This window comes from Oncorhynchus nerka, linkage group LG28 (assembly GCF_034236695.1).
Source record: "Oncorhynchus nerka isolate Pitt River linkage group LG28, Oner_Uvic_2.0, whole genome shotgun sequence".
NCBI classification, from domain to species: Eukaryota; Metazoa; Chordata; class Actinopteri; order Salmoniformes; family Salmonidae; genus Oncorhynchus; species Oncorhynchus nerka.
This window is the reverse complement of record NC_088423.1, coordinates 70,395,070-70,416,692: the sequence shown is the minus strand read 5'-3', so window position 1 is coordinate 70,416,692 and position 21,623 is coordinate 70,395,070. Positions and strand designations below refer to the sequence as shown.

The 21,623-nt window shown below is 44.5% G+C and overlaps 2 protein-coding genes across 3 annotated transcripts; one reads left to right on the top strand and one right to left on the bottom strand.

Annotated features, from left to right (window-relative positions):
* The first annotated feature begins 1,442 nt into the window (after nucleotides 1–1,442).
* On the top strand, nucleotides 1,443–4,825 carry LOC115113631 (lymphatic vessel endothelial hyaluronic acid receptor 1-like). The gene is made up of 5 exons (XM_029641490.2): nucleotides 1,443–1,632; nucleotides 2,005–2,182; nucleotides 2,290–2,429; nucleotides 3,561–3,876; nucleotides 4,125–4,825. Exons 1-5 carry the CDS (start codon nucleotides 1,548–1,550, stop codon nucleotides 4,357–4,359), a joined length of 954 nt encoding a protein of 317 aa, XP_029497350.1. The 5' UTR covers nucleotides 1,443–1,547; the 3' UTR covers nucleotides 4,360–4,825.
* Nucleotides 4,826–4,972: 147 nt separating this feature from the next.
* Nucleotides 4,973–18,988, bottom strand: LOC115113629 (AMP deaminase 3-like). 2 transcript variants are annotated; one of them, XM_029641488.2, is made up of 16 exons: nucleotides 18,502–18,988; nucleotides 15,613–15,835; nucleotides 15,325–15,511; nucleotides 14,781–14,946; nucleotides 13,911–14,130; nucleotides 13,700–13,829; nucleotides 13,360–13,554; nucleotides 9,405–9,536; nucleotides 9,032–9,195; nucleotides 8,759–8,885; nucleotides 8,508–8,671; nucleotides 7,852–7,972; nucleotides 7,123–7,296; nucleotides 6,912–7,022; nucleotides 6,325–6,534; nucleotides 4,973–5,378 (listed from the first exon to the last, which is right to left on the bottom strand). In XM_029641488.2, exons 1-15 carry the CDS (start codon nucleotides 18,521–18,523, stop codon nucleotides 6,355–6,357), a joined length of 2,316 nt encoding a protein of 771 aa, XP_029497348.1. In that variant the 5' UTR covers nucleotides 18,524–18,988; the 3' UTR covers nucleotides 4,973–5,378; nucleotides 6,325–6,354. The 2 variants fall into 2 exon arrangements, with proteins under 2 accessions (XP_029497348.1, XP_029497347.1); XM_029641487.2 differs by having other exon boundaries at nucleotides 4,973–6,534; nucleotides 18,502–18,987.
* Between the last annotated feature and the right edge of the window lie 2,635 nt (nucleotides 18,989–21,623).

The window sequence follows — 21,623 nt, the reverse complement described above, 5'->3', positions numbered from 1 at the left end:
CTGTATTTTTCAACACAGTGCTTGTTCCCTTCCGCCCTACACTTATGAAAATGAAAGATCTTTCATATCTCTCAGGGAACCACTTATGTAATCTCATTGGCTCCATTAAGCTGTAGCTGCAGTGTGTCAAGGCTGCTTGTGTAACGGTTGTCGTCGGGAGAAAGAGAGGACCAAGGTGCAGCGTGGTAAGTATTCATTGTAATTTAATAAAGAATGAATACTGAAACAAAAACAATACCCGACAAACGAACAGTCCTGACCGGTGCAACAGAACACAGAACAGAAAATAAACACCCACGAAACACAGGTGGAAAAAGGCTACCTAAGTATGATTCTCAATCAGAGACAACTAACAACACCTGCCTCTGAGAGAGAACCATACTAGGCCGAACACAGAAACCAACATAGAAAAACAAACAGACTGCCCACCCCAACTCACGCTCTGACCATACTAAAACAAAAGACAAAACAAAGGAACTAAGGTCAGAACGTGACAGCTTGAGTGATTCTCTCTGTTTTAATATTCAATGAATGTCACAAAAGAAAATATAGATGTCCTCTTTAGATGTCCATTCTTTTGGGACGTTTAAATGTCACTGACTCTTCTCATAAGTCAAAAAAATACTTTTGCTTATTTTTCAGTTCTGTCTGCGTCATTTCCTGCTGTACTAGGTTGGGGTGAGGTGTTTTGCTGGAAGTGGGATTTCGCTGTGTGTCAGAGTCATCAGAGGATGCCAGGGATCACGAGCTTGTTAATGACTGAGCAAATGGCAGAGGGAGGAAATCATTGTCAATAAAAAAGAAACAATTTTCCCAACATCTATCTGTGCCAAACACTCCTCATGTACTCTCTCGAAAGAATACAACTTAAGGACTAGCTTGTTTGATTCATGCTTATTCTGCATCCATACGTTTTTTTTAGGCAGACTCCCAATCTAACGTGCCTATCTATTAAAACAAATTTGACTAAGGTTCAATGTTTTAATGTTAGTTGTTTTAACAGAAGGGATCCTTGAGGTCAAATCAGAAATGATCATCTCAGAAATGGTGTCCTGAAGTTTGTAAAGGAGGCCGGAAGATCAGTTTCAGATGGAATCCTCCATCTGTCTTTTCAAGCATAATGTGTTATTACACAGTATTATGAGTAAGAGCTGTTCATCTTATTCTCAATTAATTAACCTCTTAAAAAATATTACCACCACTTCAGCAGTTTATGCCACACTTCCGATGCTTCTGCACCATGTTATGTTAACGTCTTGCTACATTTATCTTATTCTTGGACCTGTTTGGATCCTAAAGTGCTCATACTGAATGAGCTGTACAGCGTACTTCCTGCTTCCTGTTCCCGGTGGTTCCGTGACCTTGTCACCACCTCGTCTGACTGGTCATTTATACAACAGCTTTGTACACTTTATGAACCCACCCTTCTAATATGAAGAGAATCACCTCTCACTAACCCCTTCATTTGGCTCACAGACACACAGTGGAACACACAGTGGAACACATCGCAGTAGCTCCCAGTCCCGTGTCACTGACCATTGGTAACCATGATGCAGGTTTGGATCCTCTCACTACTGCTGCCTCTCACACTGTCATTCTCTGGTCTACACGTTGATCCTATCAAAATCAATGGTAAGATGATTCTTTTTGTATTTATTATTTGTATACCGCATGTGTCTCAAAGCTCAAAGATGTTGCCTTCAAAATCAGTTCTCAAATATGCACTGTGCTTTTGGAGAAAATTTTTGAACATCATTTTGAAGTGATTTTGTTATGTTCATTAATGATTACTGATGAACGTTGATATAAAAAATATATTAAATAATACAAGGCAAATGCATTTAGTGATACTTTCACTAAATGATCTAAAAGAAGAAAAAAATCATTAGTTTAAAATATTTTGACTTATTATTGGATTTTCAAATTGATAACTTGACTAATTAGAAATCATTTTAAAACCAGCAAACATGCACATAAACTTATCTTCAATTCCCTTAACACCAGCTTTCCCAGAGAGACACATAGCCGGGGTGTTTCTGGTCAGCTACACAAATGACCTCAACCAGTTTGCCTATGCCTTCAATGCCTCTGAGGCCAGGGAGGTGTGCTGGTATCTGGGTGTAACCATGGCCTCCAATTCCCAGGTTGAGGAGGCTCAGAGACTGGGCTTGGAAACATGCAGGTAAAATGGCTTTTGGATTTGATTCTTCTTTGAATGCTAGTGATCCTTTTCATAATAGATAACCTCTGAGAATAAATTAATCCAATTTAAATTGGCTGTGTCTCTAGGTTTGGGTGGATTGATGAACATTTTGCAGTGATCCCTCGTATTGAGGCCAGTAAAACATGTGGTCAAAATCAGACCGGTGTCATCAAATGGAGAGCCTCTGTCACCAAACTTTTTGATGTGTTCTGCTTCAATGCTTCAGGTACAGTAAAGGATTTTAAAAAATCTTAATCTCAATGCAAATCAAATCAAATTGTATTATTCACATGCACCAAATAAAACACCTTACAGTGAAATGCTCACTTATGAGCCCCTAACCAACAATGCAGTTTCAAAAAAATACAGCTAGGAATAAGAGATAAAAGGTTTTGTAGGTTTTAGGTAATAGGTTTTGTTGTGCCCTCTTCACGGCTGTCTTGGTGTGCTTGTTAGTTTGTTAGTTTGTTGGTGATGTGGACACCAAGGAACTTGAAGCTCTCAACCTGCTCCACTGCAGCCTCGTTGATGAGAATGGGGGTGTGCTCGGTCCTCCTTTTTCTGTAGTCCACAATCATCTCCTTTGTCTTGATCACTTTGAGGGAGAGGTTGTAGTTCTGGCACCACACAGCCAGGTCTCTGACCTCCTCGCTATAGGCTGTCTCGTCGTTGTCGGTGATCAGGCCTATCACTGGTGTGTCATCAGCAAATTTAATGATGGTGTTGGAGTCATGCCTGGCCGTGCAGTCATGAGTGAACAGGGAGTACAGGAGGGGACCGAGCACGCACCCCTGAGGGGCCCTCGTGTTGAGGATCAGCGTGGCGGATGTGTTGTTACCTACCCTTACCACCTGGGGGCAGCCTGTCAGGAAGTTCAGGATCCAGTTGCAGAGGGAGATGTCCCAGGGTCCTTAGCTTATTGATGAGCTTTGAGGGCACTATGGTGTTGAATGCTGAGCTCGTCTGGTAGGCTCGTGTCACTGGATCAATGGATCCAGTAGAGAAATGTTATGCTATGGTGATTCATGAATACATAGGCTAATTGCTCTGTGCCTTTCTGTTGACCCTTAACTCTGAGGTAATTGGGATTTTTTCAGAAAGTCAAATCACTTCCTTTCCTTTCCTTTGTGAGACTAACAATTGTATGAACATGAGAGGAAAAGGGAACATTTGAGTGTGAAAAACATCCTACATTAACTTCCTGAACTATCCCTGGGGTGGTGTGACCAAGTTTTAGGAATTGAGTGAAATTAAAATGTTTGGCAAACAGCTACTGTGATGGTAATGCTGGATGTCAATTTATTCATTTAATTGAATGTGAATGCATTGCTAACTTACTCTCATTTACTTACCACAGTGATACAATTGGAGGATACCACAGCTGATACCGCTTTGACCACGCCGAAGCAACAGGAGGGAGCACATCCCTCTCCTTCAGGAGCGGCCTCATCCCCCTCTACCTCCCTCTCTCCAGCCATCATTCATCTTGTCCCCTCCACACAGTCCGCCCGGCCCACCTCTCATTCTCGCTCCTCTCTTCTCTCTCTCAGTAGTTTTTCTGATAGCCCAGAGGTAGAGGTAGAACTACCCCAGTCCATGAGCAGCGCAATACTTATCACCTCGACCATTGTTCTTCTTCTGACCGCAATGGCCATTCTCTTGTACTTTAGACCGTAAGTGTTTTTTCCTACCTTTTCTTTGTAAAAGGGGAAAACTAGATATGTAAGATCCCTTGAATTGAAAACCATTATTTAGATTGAGGTAATTCATTAAGCACAATTACTATAACATATACCCGTTGACATGGTCATGCATACGTTTGATTTATAGCAGAGGCAGAGTGACTTTAGGGATGTAAGTTGATACTGTGTTAACTAATGTTCAGCCTGCACGTCACGTTTTATTTTTCCTCTTTATAAAGGAACAATGGGCTCAAGACTATTCTCCCCTGCTGGGATGGGGAGCAGCAGAAAGAGTACATTGAGACAAAGGAATGTGCAGCACACACCTGTATGAAGGACACAAAGGAAGCCCAGACTGAGGCTGAAGCTAAGGCTGAGCCTGAGGAGGATGTGTGCAAAGGGACAGCCAATGACATCAGTGTAAACATCAGTGATGAGACCAACGCAGATTCAGCATCAGAGACAGAACCTTGATGCTTTAGATTTGGTAAGACCAAAGATAAGGTCTGGCTGCTTTTTTAAAGTTATGTTCCTGCTTATGGAAGTTATGTTGTTTAGTAGTTTGTATAAAGTGTGCATTAATGTTATTCAAATGCATTTATTTATAGCATGGGATGCCTTTCCAATTTTGCTTTAGACGGTTATTTTATGTCTCCTTGTGTTTTGTTGTTCATGTTCACAATAGATTGTTCTGGAGAGCGTCCTGAATTTTAACCACTAGATGGCGATGTCATCAAGGCAATTATTGCTGCAACGTGGATGAGTTGATTTTAGGACTAGTATAGTAGCTGAATTGAAAATGATTTCATATTTTTTGCTCTACATATAATTGATTTTACGACTTCAGAAAAGGTTAGTCAGTATGCCAGGGCCACTTTTAAATCATGTTTTTAAACTAATGCCAATCTAGAATTGATGCAATAAATTCAAACTTTTTGTATACCCTGCCTTGTAGTTACTTCTTAGCCTTTTTTGGAAATGCAGACTAATGCCATGAGATTTGGGTTAATGTTCTAATAAACAATGTATTCCATCATCTCACAGTTTTAAATTGCTGCATGACAACAACAAAAAAACAGAATTATCCATGTTTAAACATCTTTATTGATAACAAAAGTAACATAAATAAAAACAGGCTATTTTACAGCATTCTGTCAACCATTAACGAGGAAGAGGTGAGATAGAGCGTTGTAACATCTTTGGACATCTTGTATCTTATATGCTTTCTCACTTTTCTCTCTTGTCCAAACTTTCACAACTCAATTGACTCAATGTTGCTTTATAGACACAGCACAGTATGTTATAGATACAGTACATTCAAATGAAATATAGCATACTCTGACCAATATAAATGCCTGTTTTCATTCAAATTGAAACAAAACATTCACACAAATACTTCAAACAGATCTCATACAGAGCAAGTACAATGTTTTGTACCTACAGTGTCCCACAAATGACTTCAGTGTCCTCCTTGGAGCCTACTGCATGACATCCTGTAAAAACAAGCACACATGGAAAGGGACAGTGGAAATGTACCAGACTTCATTCATCACAGCTAAAGCAGTGTTCCAGCTCCAGAGATTAACACTGTCAGGTTCTGTCAACAGCTGGGACCGCCCATCACTAAGGCATGATGCAGTGAGTGTTGGACATCAAAATAGAAGTGGCCAGTGTTTTTTCTCCCAGACATTGCACTTGAAACCACAAATATGTTGTAACATTACTGAACTGTGAGTAAGTGCTCTGCAGAGGGAGCCAGCCTTAGTGCAGAGGATGTTGCTGCACTGCAGAAGGAAACCCTTGTACTGTGGACCTACATCATTTAGACACTAAGATGTAGTTGGCTCCTACTGCTACCTCTCCAAACTATTTTTATACTGTTAAAGACATGCTCCGGAACTTTGGTGACTAATAAGTATTTATTAAACCTTTGGATGTGTCAATGTGTAGTTCATACATGCATAATCTACCTTACCTCAGTTATACATGAAATGCCTAGTTTTAAAGCAACTACTTTTCTGGAAGCTGTGCGTGGCCTACATATTCCTCCATGTGGGCCAGCCACTGAGGATTCAAATTCAACCAATGAGCTTCAGCCCCTCGCCATATGACAACTAGCAAGATGCACATGAAGCACTCACAGCAGAGCGAGAGAGAGAGAGCAATGGCATGGTGCACATATCTGCACATACAGTATGTGACATAGTACACCATTTTCGGGGACCACTTTTGGCTCTTGAGCACTACTTTCAGAACCACTGGCAAAAAGTATACAAAAGTACTGGAGAATCTCTTTAACTGCAATGGCACCCCTTGTTATCTGCTTTCACAGTAGCACACATGCAGCCAGAGAAACAAGAGACACACTTATCCATTCAAACCATTGGGCTTTTTCTCCCATGAATGCAAGAGATATCGTTGTGATGGTTGAGAGCTTACATGCATGGATTGAGTCCCATATTGTTGTGGTCACTCTGGTTGTGTGCCAATGGCCGCTTCAGTCTTCACTGCATCCACTAGGAATCTGAGCTCATTGCACAGGGTCTCGTGGCGGTAGGCCATGCGGATCTGAGCCACATTGGTCCGCCGAATGTCGTTCCCCTCAGGTCCATCCTTCAAGTAGTTGGCCCCAATAAAGTGCTTCTTCTCCTGCACAAAATGAGTTATACAGTATTACCAGAGATTGTATATCATGTCAGCTCCGTAGGTATAACCACGCAATTAGATGGGGGACAGGGGAAGGATATTTAATGTTATTTTGCATTCATGCTATTATACACTATAAAAAAGGTGCTATCTAGAATGTAAAAGGGTTCATTGGCTGTCACCATAGGAGAACCCTTTGAAGTACCTTTTTTGGTTCCTGGTAGAACACTTTTGGGTTTCTACCTAGAACACTTTTGGGTTTCTACCTGGAACCAAAGAGTATTCTACCTGGAACAAAAAGGGTTCACCTGTGAGGACAGCGAAGAGCCCTTTTGGAACCCTTTTTCTAAAAGTGTAGATATCAGTGCCCAGAGCTCTACCTGGTGAGACAGGCCACTCTGCAGCACACTGTTCCTGGCAATCTCACACACATCACAGGTGCTGAGCTTCCACAGCTGGGCCGCGATGGCATACTCCTCCATCAGTGCCTCCTACAGACAGGACACACTGTCATCTGGTACTGTCCTACAATATAGCTATGGAACACTCAGCTGGAGCTGATTTGAGCTACTGTTTTCTCCAACAGTTTACCTTGGTATAGTGGAACTGCATAGGATCATCTGTTGATAGAGACACGCACAGCCCCTTGTGTAGGAACTCCCTGAGAGGGTTTTTGGAATATTCCAGGAACAAGCTGTTATTGCTCAGAGGAGACATGGCAATGGGCACCTGGGCCAGGTAGTACAGGTACTGAAGGACAGGGCTCTGTGACAGAGAGAGACAGACACACTCAGTACATACACACAGACTCACACACACCTCGCTGTCACCTGCTCAGCGTACAGAGTCTCTGCTTACTGATCAGCAGACACGGTGGATGTTAAAATGTGTCAAAAGTTGAAAGCTAGCTCCTGTCCCTGTGGCTGGCTCGGTTATTTTCAGTGGCTGTATTTGCATGGAGCAGGCCTTGTAGACAGGGCCTTTCCTTGTCTGTGTGCTGGTTAGGTCCACAGAAAGACAGGAAAATGAAGCAAACAGGAACACTGTTACTGTATTACAGTACAATGGCTTGCATTTATACAGGGTGCTTTCATGTGAGAATATTAGATAGCTTTGCATTTCTTTAGGGTCATCTCATGACATCCACTATTCATGTGAGTAGCACCTACTGTATCACATGGGAGATCAGCATGAGAGTGCTCCATTCAAACATGCTGGGGTGTTGAGGAATTATATTAGTCCATTGATGGCAAATAAGTGCGTGTAGGCTAGAGTGTGTTGAGCACAGAGGATGCAGGATTCAGTCTAGTAGTAAAGGACCTTCTTGAGGTTGAGGCCGTGGGAGATGTTGTCAGCGGTGAGGAAAGCAGAGACCAGGTGGGTGATGGATCCAGCCTCCCCGCAGTGTGGACGGAACTGGAAGGTGCTTAAGCCTCGCTCTCTGGAAGAGACCCAGGGGAATATTCAGTGGTCATATTCACACACACACACACACACACACACACACACACACACGCACGCACACACACGCGCGCGCACACACACACACACACGTTGCACATACACAAACAGAGCTACACAAGTGCATTATGTAGGACCTACAGTAGCATCTTCAGTGACCTTGGAGGAGCTCCTTGACCATATGTGCCAGTAATTCAAGTCTGTAATTCTATTCCTTTGTATTATCATAGGGAATTTCTTTATAGATGCCTTGGTGCATTACACTGTGCAGTAATGTAGCATGACTGCAACCAGACACCTGTTCTGCTCCCCTTGGTTGCCCTCAGGACATTCTGAAGTGCCTTACTGTAAATTCAATGAATAATAGCAACTGAACAATGGGTGTAACACCTACATTTCCCCTCAGCAGCATCAGCAGAAGGACAGTTGGAAGTCTATGTTTCTCTTGAATGAGATGTAATGGTTTGGGTCCATTACCAGAGGCCTGAGAGGGGCAGATATCAACAGGTACGTACTTCCTCAGATTGTTGAGCACCATGATGTTGGCGTACATGTGGAAGAGGTAGTAGCTGTAGGGAGGGTTTTCATCTGCTGTCCACTGCTCAGGCTTGGGGCTCTTGTAAGAGAACATGTGGTCACTGTGCTTGGACTCGTCATCCACACTGTCAAAGCCTGTCACCTGCACAGGAAGAGTAGGGGTTGAATGGTGAATGGTTGACACTATCAGGATAGTTTTTGCAGGAAAATCCAAATGAATTATACTCACATATTTGAGAAATACATGTAGCTCCTTATGCTTCTGTGGATTGACTGTAGCCTCAAACAGAGGAAGGAATATGTTCTCCAACATCTTGGCAAAGTTAGTGATCAACTTCTTTGACTTGAAAATATCACTGAAATGAGTGAAAGATTTTTAAGCCTGACAAATATCTCACAAAAAGAGTATTATTGTTTATAGTAGCCATGTTACATACCTTCTCCAGTTGAAAGTGAAATGTAACTCTTTGCCTTCAGCTGTCACTCAGGCAGCAGCACTTACTAGATCCTGGGGACTTGGATGATCCACTGCATGTTGGTAGAGTGCACTTTGTGCTGGATGAACCACTTGGAGAGGCTGTCCCATTCGTCTGCAGAGCGTCCGTAGATGGACAGACGAGGCTCAGCATGCTGGTACTTACTCTCCTCTAGGTCATGGGACACTTCCTGTCAAGGGCAAGGCGTGGTAGAACGTTCTCTCATCTCCAAACAAGACCATTATTCTGGGTCTCTGTCACCTCCCATCCATCAGAGTAACACATCCTCAAATGTGTTGCTGCACATGTTGTTGTTGCAAAATAACAATAGCTTGTGCAACATAACATGTGTTATCAATTTCAGAGAATCAGGATGTTTTCTGTATGAATGAACTATACCTTGATAATGCGTGCAAAGTACTCTCCATCTATGAGGTTGTCTGTTTTCAGGTAGATTTCTCGGAGTTCACTGGCCCCCACTGGGTTGTACTTGGAGTTGAACTTATCGAATCTGTGAAAGGTTTGTCTGCCCTGTGGGGTGAGGCACACACACAGATCTAATATTAGCGTATGGATGGTGCTAACAGATCTCCAAAACTGAAATGTGTCTCTAGCTATAGATATAACTGAACAGCTATGGTTACACAATAAATATGTGTTTTATGGCATAACAGCTGTTCCTGTACAGTATGGATGATATACTCTTACAAAAAGACATGTCTAACAAGCAATGCCTGTTTTCACATGTTGAAACCATATTTTCACATGTAAACCATATTTTCACATGTATTCAATTAAGAGTTCACAAGTCAACACCACCTTGTAATATGTGAGGAGAGTAACATGTTTTCACCTCACATGTGAATTGCGGTTTCACTTGTGAAATTTCCAGTTGAAAATCGGATATGCAGTTTCACATGTGAAAAACATTCACATGTGAAAAGCTCACTTTCTCATGTGGAAATGCAAGTTCACGTGTGAAATTCAATCATGTGAAAATCACATTTGCAGTTTCATACAGTGCCTTCGTTACGTTACAGCCTTATTCTAAAATGGATTAACTAAAATAGAAAAAAAAACTCAACAATCTACACAGAATACCCCATAATGGCAAAGCAAAAACAGTTTTTTTTTTTTTTTTTTTTTTTTTTAAATACAAAAAATATTTACATACGTTTTCAGACCTTTTGCTATGAGACTCAAAGTTGAGCTCAGGTGCATCCTGTTTCCATTGATCATCCTTGAGATGTTTCTACAACTTGATTGGAGTCCACCTGTGGGAAATTCAATTGATTGGACATGATTTGGAAAGGCACACACCTGTCAATTTAAGGTCCCACAGTTGACAGTGCATGTCAGAGCAAAAACCAAGCCATGGGGTCGAAGGAATTGTCCTTAGAGCTCCGAGGCAGGATTGTGTCGAGGCACAGTTCTGAGGAAGGGTACCAAAACATTTCTGCAGCATTGAAGGTCCCCAAGAACACAGTGGCCTCCATCATTCTTACATGGAAGTTTGGAACCACCAAGACTTCCAAGAGCTGGCCGCCCAGCCAAACTGAGCAATTGGGGGACAAAAGGCCTTGGTTAAGGAGGTGACCAAGAACCCGAGCTCTAGAGTTCCTCTGTGGAGATGGGAGAACCTTCCAGAAGGACAACCATCTCTGCAGCACTCCACCAATCAGACCTTTATGGTAGAGTGGCCAGACAGAAGCCACTCCTCAGTAAAAGGCACATGACAGCCCGCTTGGAGTTTTCCAAAAGGCACTTAAAGACTCTCAGACCATGAGAAACAAAATTCTCTGGTCTGATGAAACCAAGATTGAACTATTTGGCCTGAATGCCAAGCGTCACGTCTGGAGGAAACCAGGCACCGCTCATCACATGGCCAATACCTACGGTGATGCATGGTGGTGGCAGCATCATGCTGTGGGGATGTTTTTCACTGGCAGGGTCTAGTAGACGAGTCAGGCTTGAAGAAAGGTGAACGGAGCAAAGTATAGAGAGATCCTTGATGAAAACCTGCTCCAGAGCGCTCTGGACCTCAGACTGGGGCGAATGTTCACCTTCCAACAGGACAACGAGCCTAAGCACACAGCCAAGACAACGTAGGAGTGGCTTCGGGACAAGTCTCTGAATGTCCTTGAATGGCCCAGCCAGAGCCCAGACTTGAACCCGATCGAACAACTCTGGATAGACTTGCCCCGAAGCCACTCCTGCGTTGTCTTGGCTGTGTGCTTAGGGTCGTTGTCCTCCCCATCCAACCTGACAGAGCTTGAGAGGATCAGCAGAAAAGAATGGGAGAAACTCCCCAAATACAGGTGTGCCAAGCTTGTAGTGTCTTACCCAAGAAGACTCAATACTGTAATTCCTGCCAAAGGTGCTTCAACAATGTACTAAGTAAAGGGTCTGAATACTTATGTAAATGTGATATTTTATATTTACATAAGTCCATGTTTTTGGTTTGTCATTATGGGGTATTGTGTATAGATTGATGAGGGAAAAAACGATTTAATCCATTTTAGAATAAAGCTGTAACGTAACAAAATATGAAAAATGTAAACGGGTCTGAATAATTTCCGAAGGCACTATGTGAAGACTTCCACATGATAAAAATGACAAATAAATTAATTGTGCAGTTTCACATGTGGAATTGCAAGTTCACGTGGGGTTTAAATAATGTTATTCTGTTAGCATGTTGCAGAAGCAATGTTTCCACCTATGGAATTATGGAAGGGAGAAATTATGCGGGACATTCACAGAGCAGTGGACAAAATGATTCCTCTTTCTCTTTTCCGGGCATGTTAATGGTTCACGTTCAAATGGCGACATACACTGAGTGTACAAAACATTAAGAACACCATCCTAATATTGAGTTGCAACCCCTTTTTGCCCTCAGAACAGCCTCAATTCATTGGAGCATGGACTCTACATGTGTTCCACAGGGATCTGGCCAATGTTGACTCCAATGCTTCCCACAGTCGGCTGGATGTCCTTTGGGTGGTTGATCAGTCTTGATACACACGGGACACTGTTGAGTGTGAAAAACCTAGCAGTTCTTGAAACAAACCGCCTAGCGCCTGGCACCTACGACCATACCCCGTTCAAAGTCACTTAAATATTTTCTCTTGCTCTTTCACCCTCTGAATAGCACACATACTGTACACAATCAATGTCTCAATTGTCTCAAGGCTTAAAAATGATTCTTTAACCTGTCTCCTCCCCTTCATCTACACTGATTGAAGTGGATTTAACAAGTGACATCAATAAGGGATCATAGATTTCACCTGGATTCACCTGGTCAGTCTATGTCATGGAAGGAGTAGGTGTTCTTAATATCTTGTACCCGCAATCCTTAGTGATCACATCCATTTTTGGACTTATAAATTAATGATATTTACCAATTGATTCTTGAAGAATATAAAATATTTTGCCTCATGACCGCCGAGTGCTGAAGTGCGTAGTGCTTAAAAATCGTCTGTCCTCGGTTGCAACACTCCAGAGTTCGTCTGTCCTTGGTTACAACTACCGAGTTCCAAACTGCCTCTGAAAACAACGTCAGCACAAGAACTGTTCGTTGGGAGCTTCATGAAATGGATTTCCATGACAGAGCAGCCGCACACAAGCCTAAGATCACCATGCGCAATGTAAAGCGTTGGTTGGAGTTGTGTATAGCTCGTCGCCATTGGACTCTGGAGCAGTGGAAATTAGTTCTCTGGAGTGATGGATCACGCTTCACCATCCACCGTCCGGTGGACGAATCTGGGTTTGGCGGATGCCAGGAGAATGCTACCTGCCTCAATGCATAGTGCCAACTGTAAAGTTTGGCGGAGGAGGAATAATGGTCTGGGTCTGTTTTTCATGGTTCGGGCTAGGCCCCTTAGTTCCAGTGAAGGGAAAGCTTAATGGTACAGCATACAATGACATTGTAGATGATTCAATATTCCAACATCTAGTGGAAGCCTTCCCAGAAGAGTGGAGGCTGTTATAGCAGCAAAGGGAGGACCAACTCCAAATTACTGCCCATGATTTTGGAATGAGATGTTCGACGAGCAAGTGTTCACATACTTTTGGTCGTGTAGTGTATCATGGATGGACAGTCCTTACATCCATAGCGTAGTGTAGGGATTTGAGAGTGGTTGCATTTCTCCAGACCCAAACCGTAGCTTTTTACTGAAACGATGGTGGAGTAAAAGTGTTATATATTTTCACGAGGAAAAAATACATGGAAAATAAGATGTGGAACTTCCCACGTGTCTGAAAACTATGTTAATCCCCATGATTTTTTCATTTGTTTTTCTTTGTAAAGGTATTGCATGATGTCAGGCGAAATAGATAGAGAGAGGGAGGGTCTTACAGCGTGTACATCCAGGGAGTCCACAGTGAGGTCATAGGGGTCCATGTTGAGGTGTTCAAACACCTCTCTGAGGGTCAGCTTCCGCCCGCCCTTCTCCAGCACCACACGGTCTGCCTCTGTCTTGTAGGTGGTCTGGATGAAGTTCAGAAGGTGCTTCTGGGACATGCAGGCGGCTGCATGGATGTGTGTGTCCACCTGGGGAAAGAGAGACGTCACAGTTTTATTGTGGCTTTTTATCACAAAGCCTCCGGGAAAGTAGCCACATCAGATCTAAACGGTGGACTTTCACTTCACTTCACATTATAAATGTAGCTTTCACATTCAAGTGTTGGAATCTTGCCTTTCTGACATTGTAGAAGTCTCTGTGTGGAACACCCTTCAGTTCCTTTAGCTCAGCCATCTCATTGAGCATTTCATGCAGGTAGAACTTTGAGCCCAGGAAGTTCAGGCGTCTGTGACAATAGGTCTTCCTGTAAAGCACATTAGTTATGCAGAGACAAAAATAAAGCTCCATTACACAGTGGTGAGTTCAGGAAGTGGTGGTCACTCACGTGGGTCCATCAATGATCATGGCCAGCACATGGCTGAGGTCTATGGCAAAGGTCTCCAGGTCAGGGTAGGGCAGGCTGCAGGGCCTGTTCTGACTTAGAGCCTCTGCGTTCTCATACACATACACTATGCCATCTTTTGTCTGCAGCTCATAGCTCAGGTTGTCTGGGATATTCTCAATGTTGTACGGGTCCTCCCCCTCCCTGGGGCAAGAGCAGACATCTGTGGGGAGACCAGTATGACTGACATAGACTCTAATACAATGGACTCTACTTGTACAGGACGTTAAGAACACATTATGGACATATAGTTAATTTATGGGCACTGTTTGAGTATACACTGAGTGTACAAAACATTATGAACACCTGCTCTTTCCATGACATAAACTAACAGGTGAATCCAGGTGAAATCTATGATCCCTTATTGCTGTCACTTGTTAAATCCACTTCAATCAATGTAGATGAAGGCAAGGAGATAAGTTAAAGAAAGATTTTTAAGCCTTGAAACAATTGAGACATGGATTGTGTATGTGTGCCATTCCGAGGGTGAATGGGCAAGACAAAATGTTTAAGTGTCTATGAACGGGGTATGGTCATAGGTGACAGGCGCACCGGTTTGTGTCAAGAACTGCAACGATGCTTGGTTTTTCACACTCAGTTTCCTGTGTGCATCACCACCCAAGGGACATCTAGCCAACTTGTCACAACTGTAGGAATTATTGGAGTCAACATGGGCCAGCATCCCTGTGGAACACTTTCAACACCTTGTGGAGCCCATGCCCCGACGAATTGAGGCTGTTCTGAGGGCAAAGGGGGGGGGTGCAACTCAATATTAGGAATGTGTTCTGAATGTTTTGTACACTCAGTGTATACCTGGTAGAACCCCGTCCTCTTCCTTCCACGTCTGGTTCTCAGCGCTGCGGAGGAACTGAGCAACGGTCCGGGGAAAGCGATGGTAGGCCAGTCTGGAGTACTTCTCCCTAATGAACAGGGCTTTCATCAGGGTTTTTGCTGCCTGTTCATAGTCCTCTACTGTGATCTGGGGAGAGGAGAGAGCTGTCATTACTAGTCTTATCACATGGCTTTCCATTTCATCCTGTGGACTCTCTACACACAAGATTATTGTTAACCACCTGGGGATTTAAAGTCATACCAAAATACCACTTTTATTGTTTAAATTGTTTATCTAACTTTTATTTTGACAGGGAGTCATGCTGAGTCCAAGTTATTTTTTTACAGACGAAACAAAAACATAAATATACACTGTACACATCAATATACACATCAGTATTCACATCAATACACGTAAAGCAAAACACAATCATTACTGTCCCATTTCATTGCAACTCTTCCAGTATGCAGTGAAATACTGTATGAGTTGAGTATGAACTGTATGCCACCTGCTTGGAGAACTTACACCAGCGCAGTAGTCTCCACTGATGGTGACCCTCTGGTACTCGGGGCAGTTCTCTGGAAGTGAGGAGCAGGTGGAGGAGGGTGAGAGGAATGGGGTCACCACAGAACGGGCCCACTCTGCAGTCACAGGGATCTGCAGACCCTGCAAGGACGCAGACTGCGAACGGATCATCTTGAAACTCTTCTTCCTGGAAACCAAACGTTCTTATGAATTCCCGACACTCCAGTACTTAACTGATCAGCTAGGTTCGATTCCATGAGGTCCTGTATTGTCGAGGGCCAGACTCACCTCTTGGCACTCTCTTCTGAATGCTGCTCTGCCAGCTCTTTGAGCAGCTCCCTCTCCTTGGCCTGGTGCAGGCCGATGGGACAGTCCTCAGGGACGGTGAACATGGACAGCGCATCGTTTGTGTCCTCCTCCTTCAGCGCTGACGCGTACACCTTCTCAGCCAGCAGATGTGTCTCCTCATCCACCTCGCTCAGCGTGATCTTAGGGAATTGTCTCGGCATGTCTGTAAAAACACCAGGTGTAGCAGCTTAGTATAAACACTGTACAGATATGTAGACACTTAGTTTAGGAAGCGTTAGATTGGAGTTTTGTTATTGTAGGAGGTGGAGCTAATTCTTCCCCAAAAAATCGCTGCCAATTCCAGCATTTCTGTCCACTCAGAACTCATATCTGCTTTGTCATCACAACACCTCACTGTCATGACATCCCTCTGCTAAAAGCATTGCTTTGCATATTCACCTAGTATTAACAGAGAACTATTAGCACAATGTGTTAGCTAATATTAGATCTATTAGCATATACTCATTTATTTGCTTAGCAGAGTTACCTCGAGGCATGGCAAAACAACCACCACGACAGATTGACAAATTGACCTGCGCTTATACTGCAATCTCCTTTTGAAATGACTCTGGTAAGCAGATCTTTAAGCACTTGTGACCGACATAAATACTGACAACTGATCACGTTACATTGCCTCCGAGACAATATGCTATTTTCACTTATGACCTTTAGGGTCAACACCAGGCCCCGTACTGTCATCTCTGAGGACAACATACAGACAGGGTAGAGAATGACATCAGGTTAGTGTTTATCTAATGCAGAGACTGTCTGCTGAGTGAATTGTACTGTCAGAGATCATCTTATTAACCCTGGAATTTAATTCAGTTTTATTTCCCAGCTGTTCCATCATTCTCTTCATTTTCTGAAGACCAGAGTATCTGCAGTTGTACACTCAGGCTGCAACGATGTTGTTTATACGGTTTCATGAACATGTTTGTTGGTCATGTATCAAGATGAGGCTAGGGACACAAATCTTGAGCTGGCAGATTACACTGAAAAAATCTGCTGTCTTAAGTGGCTCAATGTGATTTTCAAAATGGAAAACTCGACTTTATCTCCAGACACATACCAGCTCTATTCCTTTCAGGTTTATGGTCCTAATCATAATCCCCTGTGCAACCGTGACAGTAACGGTTGAACTGTAGACTTTATAGTCCAGTGTCTGATTGTCAGTCACTGGTCCAGTAACCACACAGTTGTCCCATTTAGGGACAGGTCTGCACCCACAGATCAAGTGACCGAACCACGAGGGGTTTGTTGATACCCCAATGACATGAAACCCAATCCACCCAGACCGCACAGTGGCCATACAGACCTGGTGCCCCTGAGAGAAAAGCTCTAGTGTCATCAGTGACAGAGTAATGTCAAAGCTCCATTCTGCCAAGCCTTTCCAAGCGGGCTGCCATTCCTGCCAAAATTCTGTGCCACGAACACCCCACTGCTCACCCTAAGCCACTTCCAAGAACAGCTTTGTGGATGAAACTAGCGCCTGCCCACTGCCCACTACCCACTGCCCACTGCCCACTGCCCACTGCCCACTACCCACTGCCCACTGCCCACTGCCCACTACCCACTGCCCACTGCCCACTGCCCACTACCCACTGCCCACTGCCCACTGCCCACTACCCACTGCCCACTGCCCACTGCCCACTGCCCACTGCCCACTACCCACTGCCCACTGCCCACTGCCCACTACCCACTGCCCACTGCCCACTGCCCACTGCCCACTACCCACTGCCCACTGCCCACTGCCCACTACCCACTGCCCACTGCCCACTGCCCACTGCCCACTACCCACTGCCCACTACCCACTGCCCACTACCCACTGCCCACTGCCCACTGCCCACTGCCCACTGCCCACTACCCACTGCCCACTGCCCACTACCCACTACCCACTGCCCACTACCCACTGCCCACTACCCACTGCCCACTACCCACTGCCCACTGCCCACTACCCACTGCCCACTGCCCACTGCCCACTGCCCACTACCCACTGCCCACCTCCCACTGCACTGCAGACAGACAGAGAGAGCAGCACATTACAGCAAAGACCACAGGTGAACTCTGAAAGCTGAGAGGGTTTCTGTGAAGCAGCAGCATTGATTAAAAGATGGGTTCTCATAAATAATTTAGCACCGCTTCTTCCCCTCAATGAAGTGTTGCCTCACTCTCACACACACACACACACACACACACACACACACACACACACACACACACACACACACACACACACACACACACACACACAGTCTCTCTCTCTCTCTCTCTCTGTCTCTCTCTCTCTCTCTCTGCTTATACTGCTGCCTCACTCTCACTCACACACACACACACACACACACACACACACACACACACACACACACACACTCTCTCTCTCTCTCTCTCTCTCTCTCTCTCTCTCTCTCTCTCTCTCTCTCTTCTCTCTGCTTATACTGCTGCCTCTCTCTCTCTCTCACACACACACACACACACACACACACACACACACACACACACACACACACACACACACACACACACACACACACACACACACACACACACACACACACACACACACACACACACAGTCTCTCTCTCTCTCTCTCTCTCTCTCTCTCTCATTCTCTCTGTTTATACTGCTGCCTCAGCATCCGTTATACACAATTTTCTTAGTCAGAGACACCAAACAGCCATCAGTATTCCTCCCAGAGTAATAGCCATCTCATTTCCATCACACGTTATGGACTTAATCACATTCTCTCAAACAGCAACACAATAGTTTCCGAGTCTCTAGCTGCTAGAACAGTTTATAGTGTACCTATACTTATCTGCTATGTGCCTTACCTTCCGGTCTGTTCACAGCCATCTCTCTGTGCTGTACAGTCTCCACTGGGAGTCCTGATGATGGAAATCTCAGCTAGGATCACAGTGTCTCTGTACAGTCTCTCTGCGGTAGAGACTGGCTAACAGGCTGGTCGCCTGACTCTGACGGGCTGGCTGCGATGTGGGTCAGTCCCACTCTGAGCCTGCCGTGGTTCACGACCGCGGTTCTGTTTTCTTTGAGTGTCCTTCTCTATCTATTTTAAGAAGCCAATGGCATCATGTCGACAGAGCCACTGATCCTTGGGATATGTCACAACTGGCTGTCAACAAAGAGAGAGCCCAGAGCCGAGCCACCAGCACTCCCCCCAGCTGGCTGGACTCACACACACACACACTCACACACAAACACTCCTCATACACTCCTCTCCACCTTTGGGACAGTGATACATCCGCAGCCTTCCTCCTTAAGGAGCCAGATAGCAAGCTATGCAGCTGTTGCATTTATTGTAAACATTACCCAGGCAGCCCTGATTGAGAGGACTGCCGCTGCGCAGCCATGCATCACTGCTTTGCCTCAGAGCCTCGACAGACCCACCCGCACACATGATCTCAGCTCTGACTGACCTTGGTTTAGGTGCATAGTGTTAGAATGAATAATCCTGCTGTGGTTCTCTGGCATCGTGTCAGTCAGCTGATGGGTAATAATCCTCAGTAAAGGATCAGACTACCTCACACATTAGAATAGGTGATGACAAAACAGTGACCCACAAACCCATGTTTACCCGTGCACACACTGTCCTTCATGATCATGCTCAAAGCTGGCAATTTGAAACCTTATAGGACCCTCTACCCTGATCTGTGTGATTTCAGTCCAGGCTGATCCTATCTGACAGTGGCTTTGGCAGAGACGCTCACATAGCTTGTAGTGTATGCGGCAAACACATGACATAGGACTCCATTTTCTACCTGGTACTGGTGTTGTTCGGCGTTTCCTAGTAGACCTCCAGAAAGAGAGATGTAGGGCAGATTAAACTCAGTGTTGTCAATAAGGTCCTGTTGTTCCCCCAATGGACAACTGCTGCAGCTCTGATTAACCCCACATGACTACAACTCACATCCCAGCTGCCTGTCCAGCCCCCTCTGCTTAAACACACACACCAACCTGCAGGTCGCAATGTTAACAATCCATGTGTATTTTTACCTGGCCTGTTGAGGTTGACTGTCGAAATGCCTCACAGCAGAATGATTTATCTTTGGACAGCAACAATGTCATTCAGCTTGCTCTATATTTCATTCAGCACTTCATTACATGGAGAAATTATGTTGTTCTGCATTGGAGCTGACTTCCTATTATTGATCTGCACATCTGGTTTTAGATCATGTGACTGAGGGGATTTCTGCTGCAGCTCCATAGAGAGCATTAGAGGAGATGACTGTAGGCACAGACACAGTCTGATCTCAATGGTTCCCACTCTGCACTGATGTACTTATTTATTTTTTATTTTTTATTTTACCTTTATTTAACCAGGCAAGTCAGTTAAGATCAAATTCTTATTTTCAATGACAGCCTAGGAACAGTGGGTTAACTGCCTGTTCAGGGGCAGAACGACAGATTTGTACCTTGTCAGCTCAGGGGTTTGAACTCACAACCTTCCGGTTACTAGTCACACGCTCTAACCACTAGGCTACCCTGCCGGATGATAGCGGGATGTGGGGACTGAGAGACAGAGAGAATGAGAGAGAACTGAGCCATGATCAGTTGTATATGTTGTTCTAAGCCTCTGTACATCCCAGGAAGCTCCTGTGAGTCTGCAAATGGCATTTTGATACAATGATGTTAGCACATTGGGGCAAAAAGGAATTTGAGCTTCTCCTGGATGGGTTGTTTCCTAATGGTCTGGTCATTGTATCCCTGCTATCTTCCTGTCTGTGTTGGATAATTTACTGTAGCGCCCCCTGTCCCTGTGCAGGAACGTTTAGAGATCACTCCAGCCATTAGTAATTCTCTTGCCTCAGACACAGCTGTCACACACTGTTTTTATCATGTCCTCTCTGGGCTCTCTCAAACACCAGCCTGCTGTCTCTGGTGGGGGTCCAGTCCTGAATGACTGTACCTTCTGTCAAAGACACCTCTATAAGAGAAGGTAAACTACATCTCTGTCAGTCTGTGTATGAGAAAGACACTTATCACCCTGGCTAAAGATATTTTAAGAGAGTACAGTACAGTAGATCAACCTTTATGAGCACTGGTTGGAGTGGTGTTGTTTTATCTATAGGGCGGATGTCTACATGTCTGAGGGTCTACATGTATGAGTGAGAGAGCATGTGAGAGATTGAGTGAATGAATAAGCCTGAGAGAGGGAGAGAAAAGGAGGGGGGGGGAGGAGGGTGAGAGCAAGCTTACCCTTTGCCAAACAGGGGCTTGACTGCTGCTTTAGCAGAGGGGTGTCTCCTCTCCTCATCTTCCTCACAGTGTTTGGGGCTGGGAGAGAAAAACAAAACAGTGCAGTCATGCACGAGCGCAACGCAGCTTTACCCAGAGTGTTCGTCAGACACAATTGGATGGGCCCTTAATGCATTTACATTAGTCTCATAGCGTTGACGGATTGATGCTCATAAACATGAAAGTCATTTATCACTTTGATACGATCTTAGACAGAGAAACTGGAGAAGACAGCAAGCTGCTGAATCAGTAAGACTATGCAAGAAACACAATGCACATTCAATATGTAGCATATCACCATCACATGTCAATGATCCATCATTTGAGTCTTCGTGAGATACAACAACATCTTTAGACCATAGCTGTTCACTCACCTCCTCTGTCTCCGTGCCTCCGTACCTTCTGCAGTCAGGCAGACTATATGAACTCTGGAAGTTCCCCCAGAGAAAACCCTCTGTCATTTTCTGCTCCTGTGGTGGAAAGCAGATAACTCACTCATCGCCCTCCAGTGCACAAGACACCATCCTTAACTCTTTCACTGCCGCTGACATAAAGTAAAGTGTTCATTCTTACTACTTACCCAGAATGCAAATGAGCATGAGTTGGTCATAACTCACATAGGTTACACTACCATTGTTGTCCTCTCACCGTCCCTCTCTGTATATTCTACTGCTGCCCCTCAGTTTAGCAATTCCCTCTT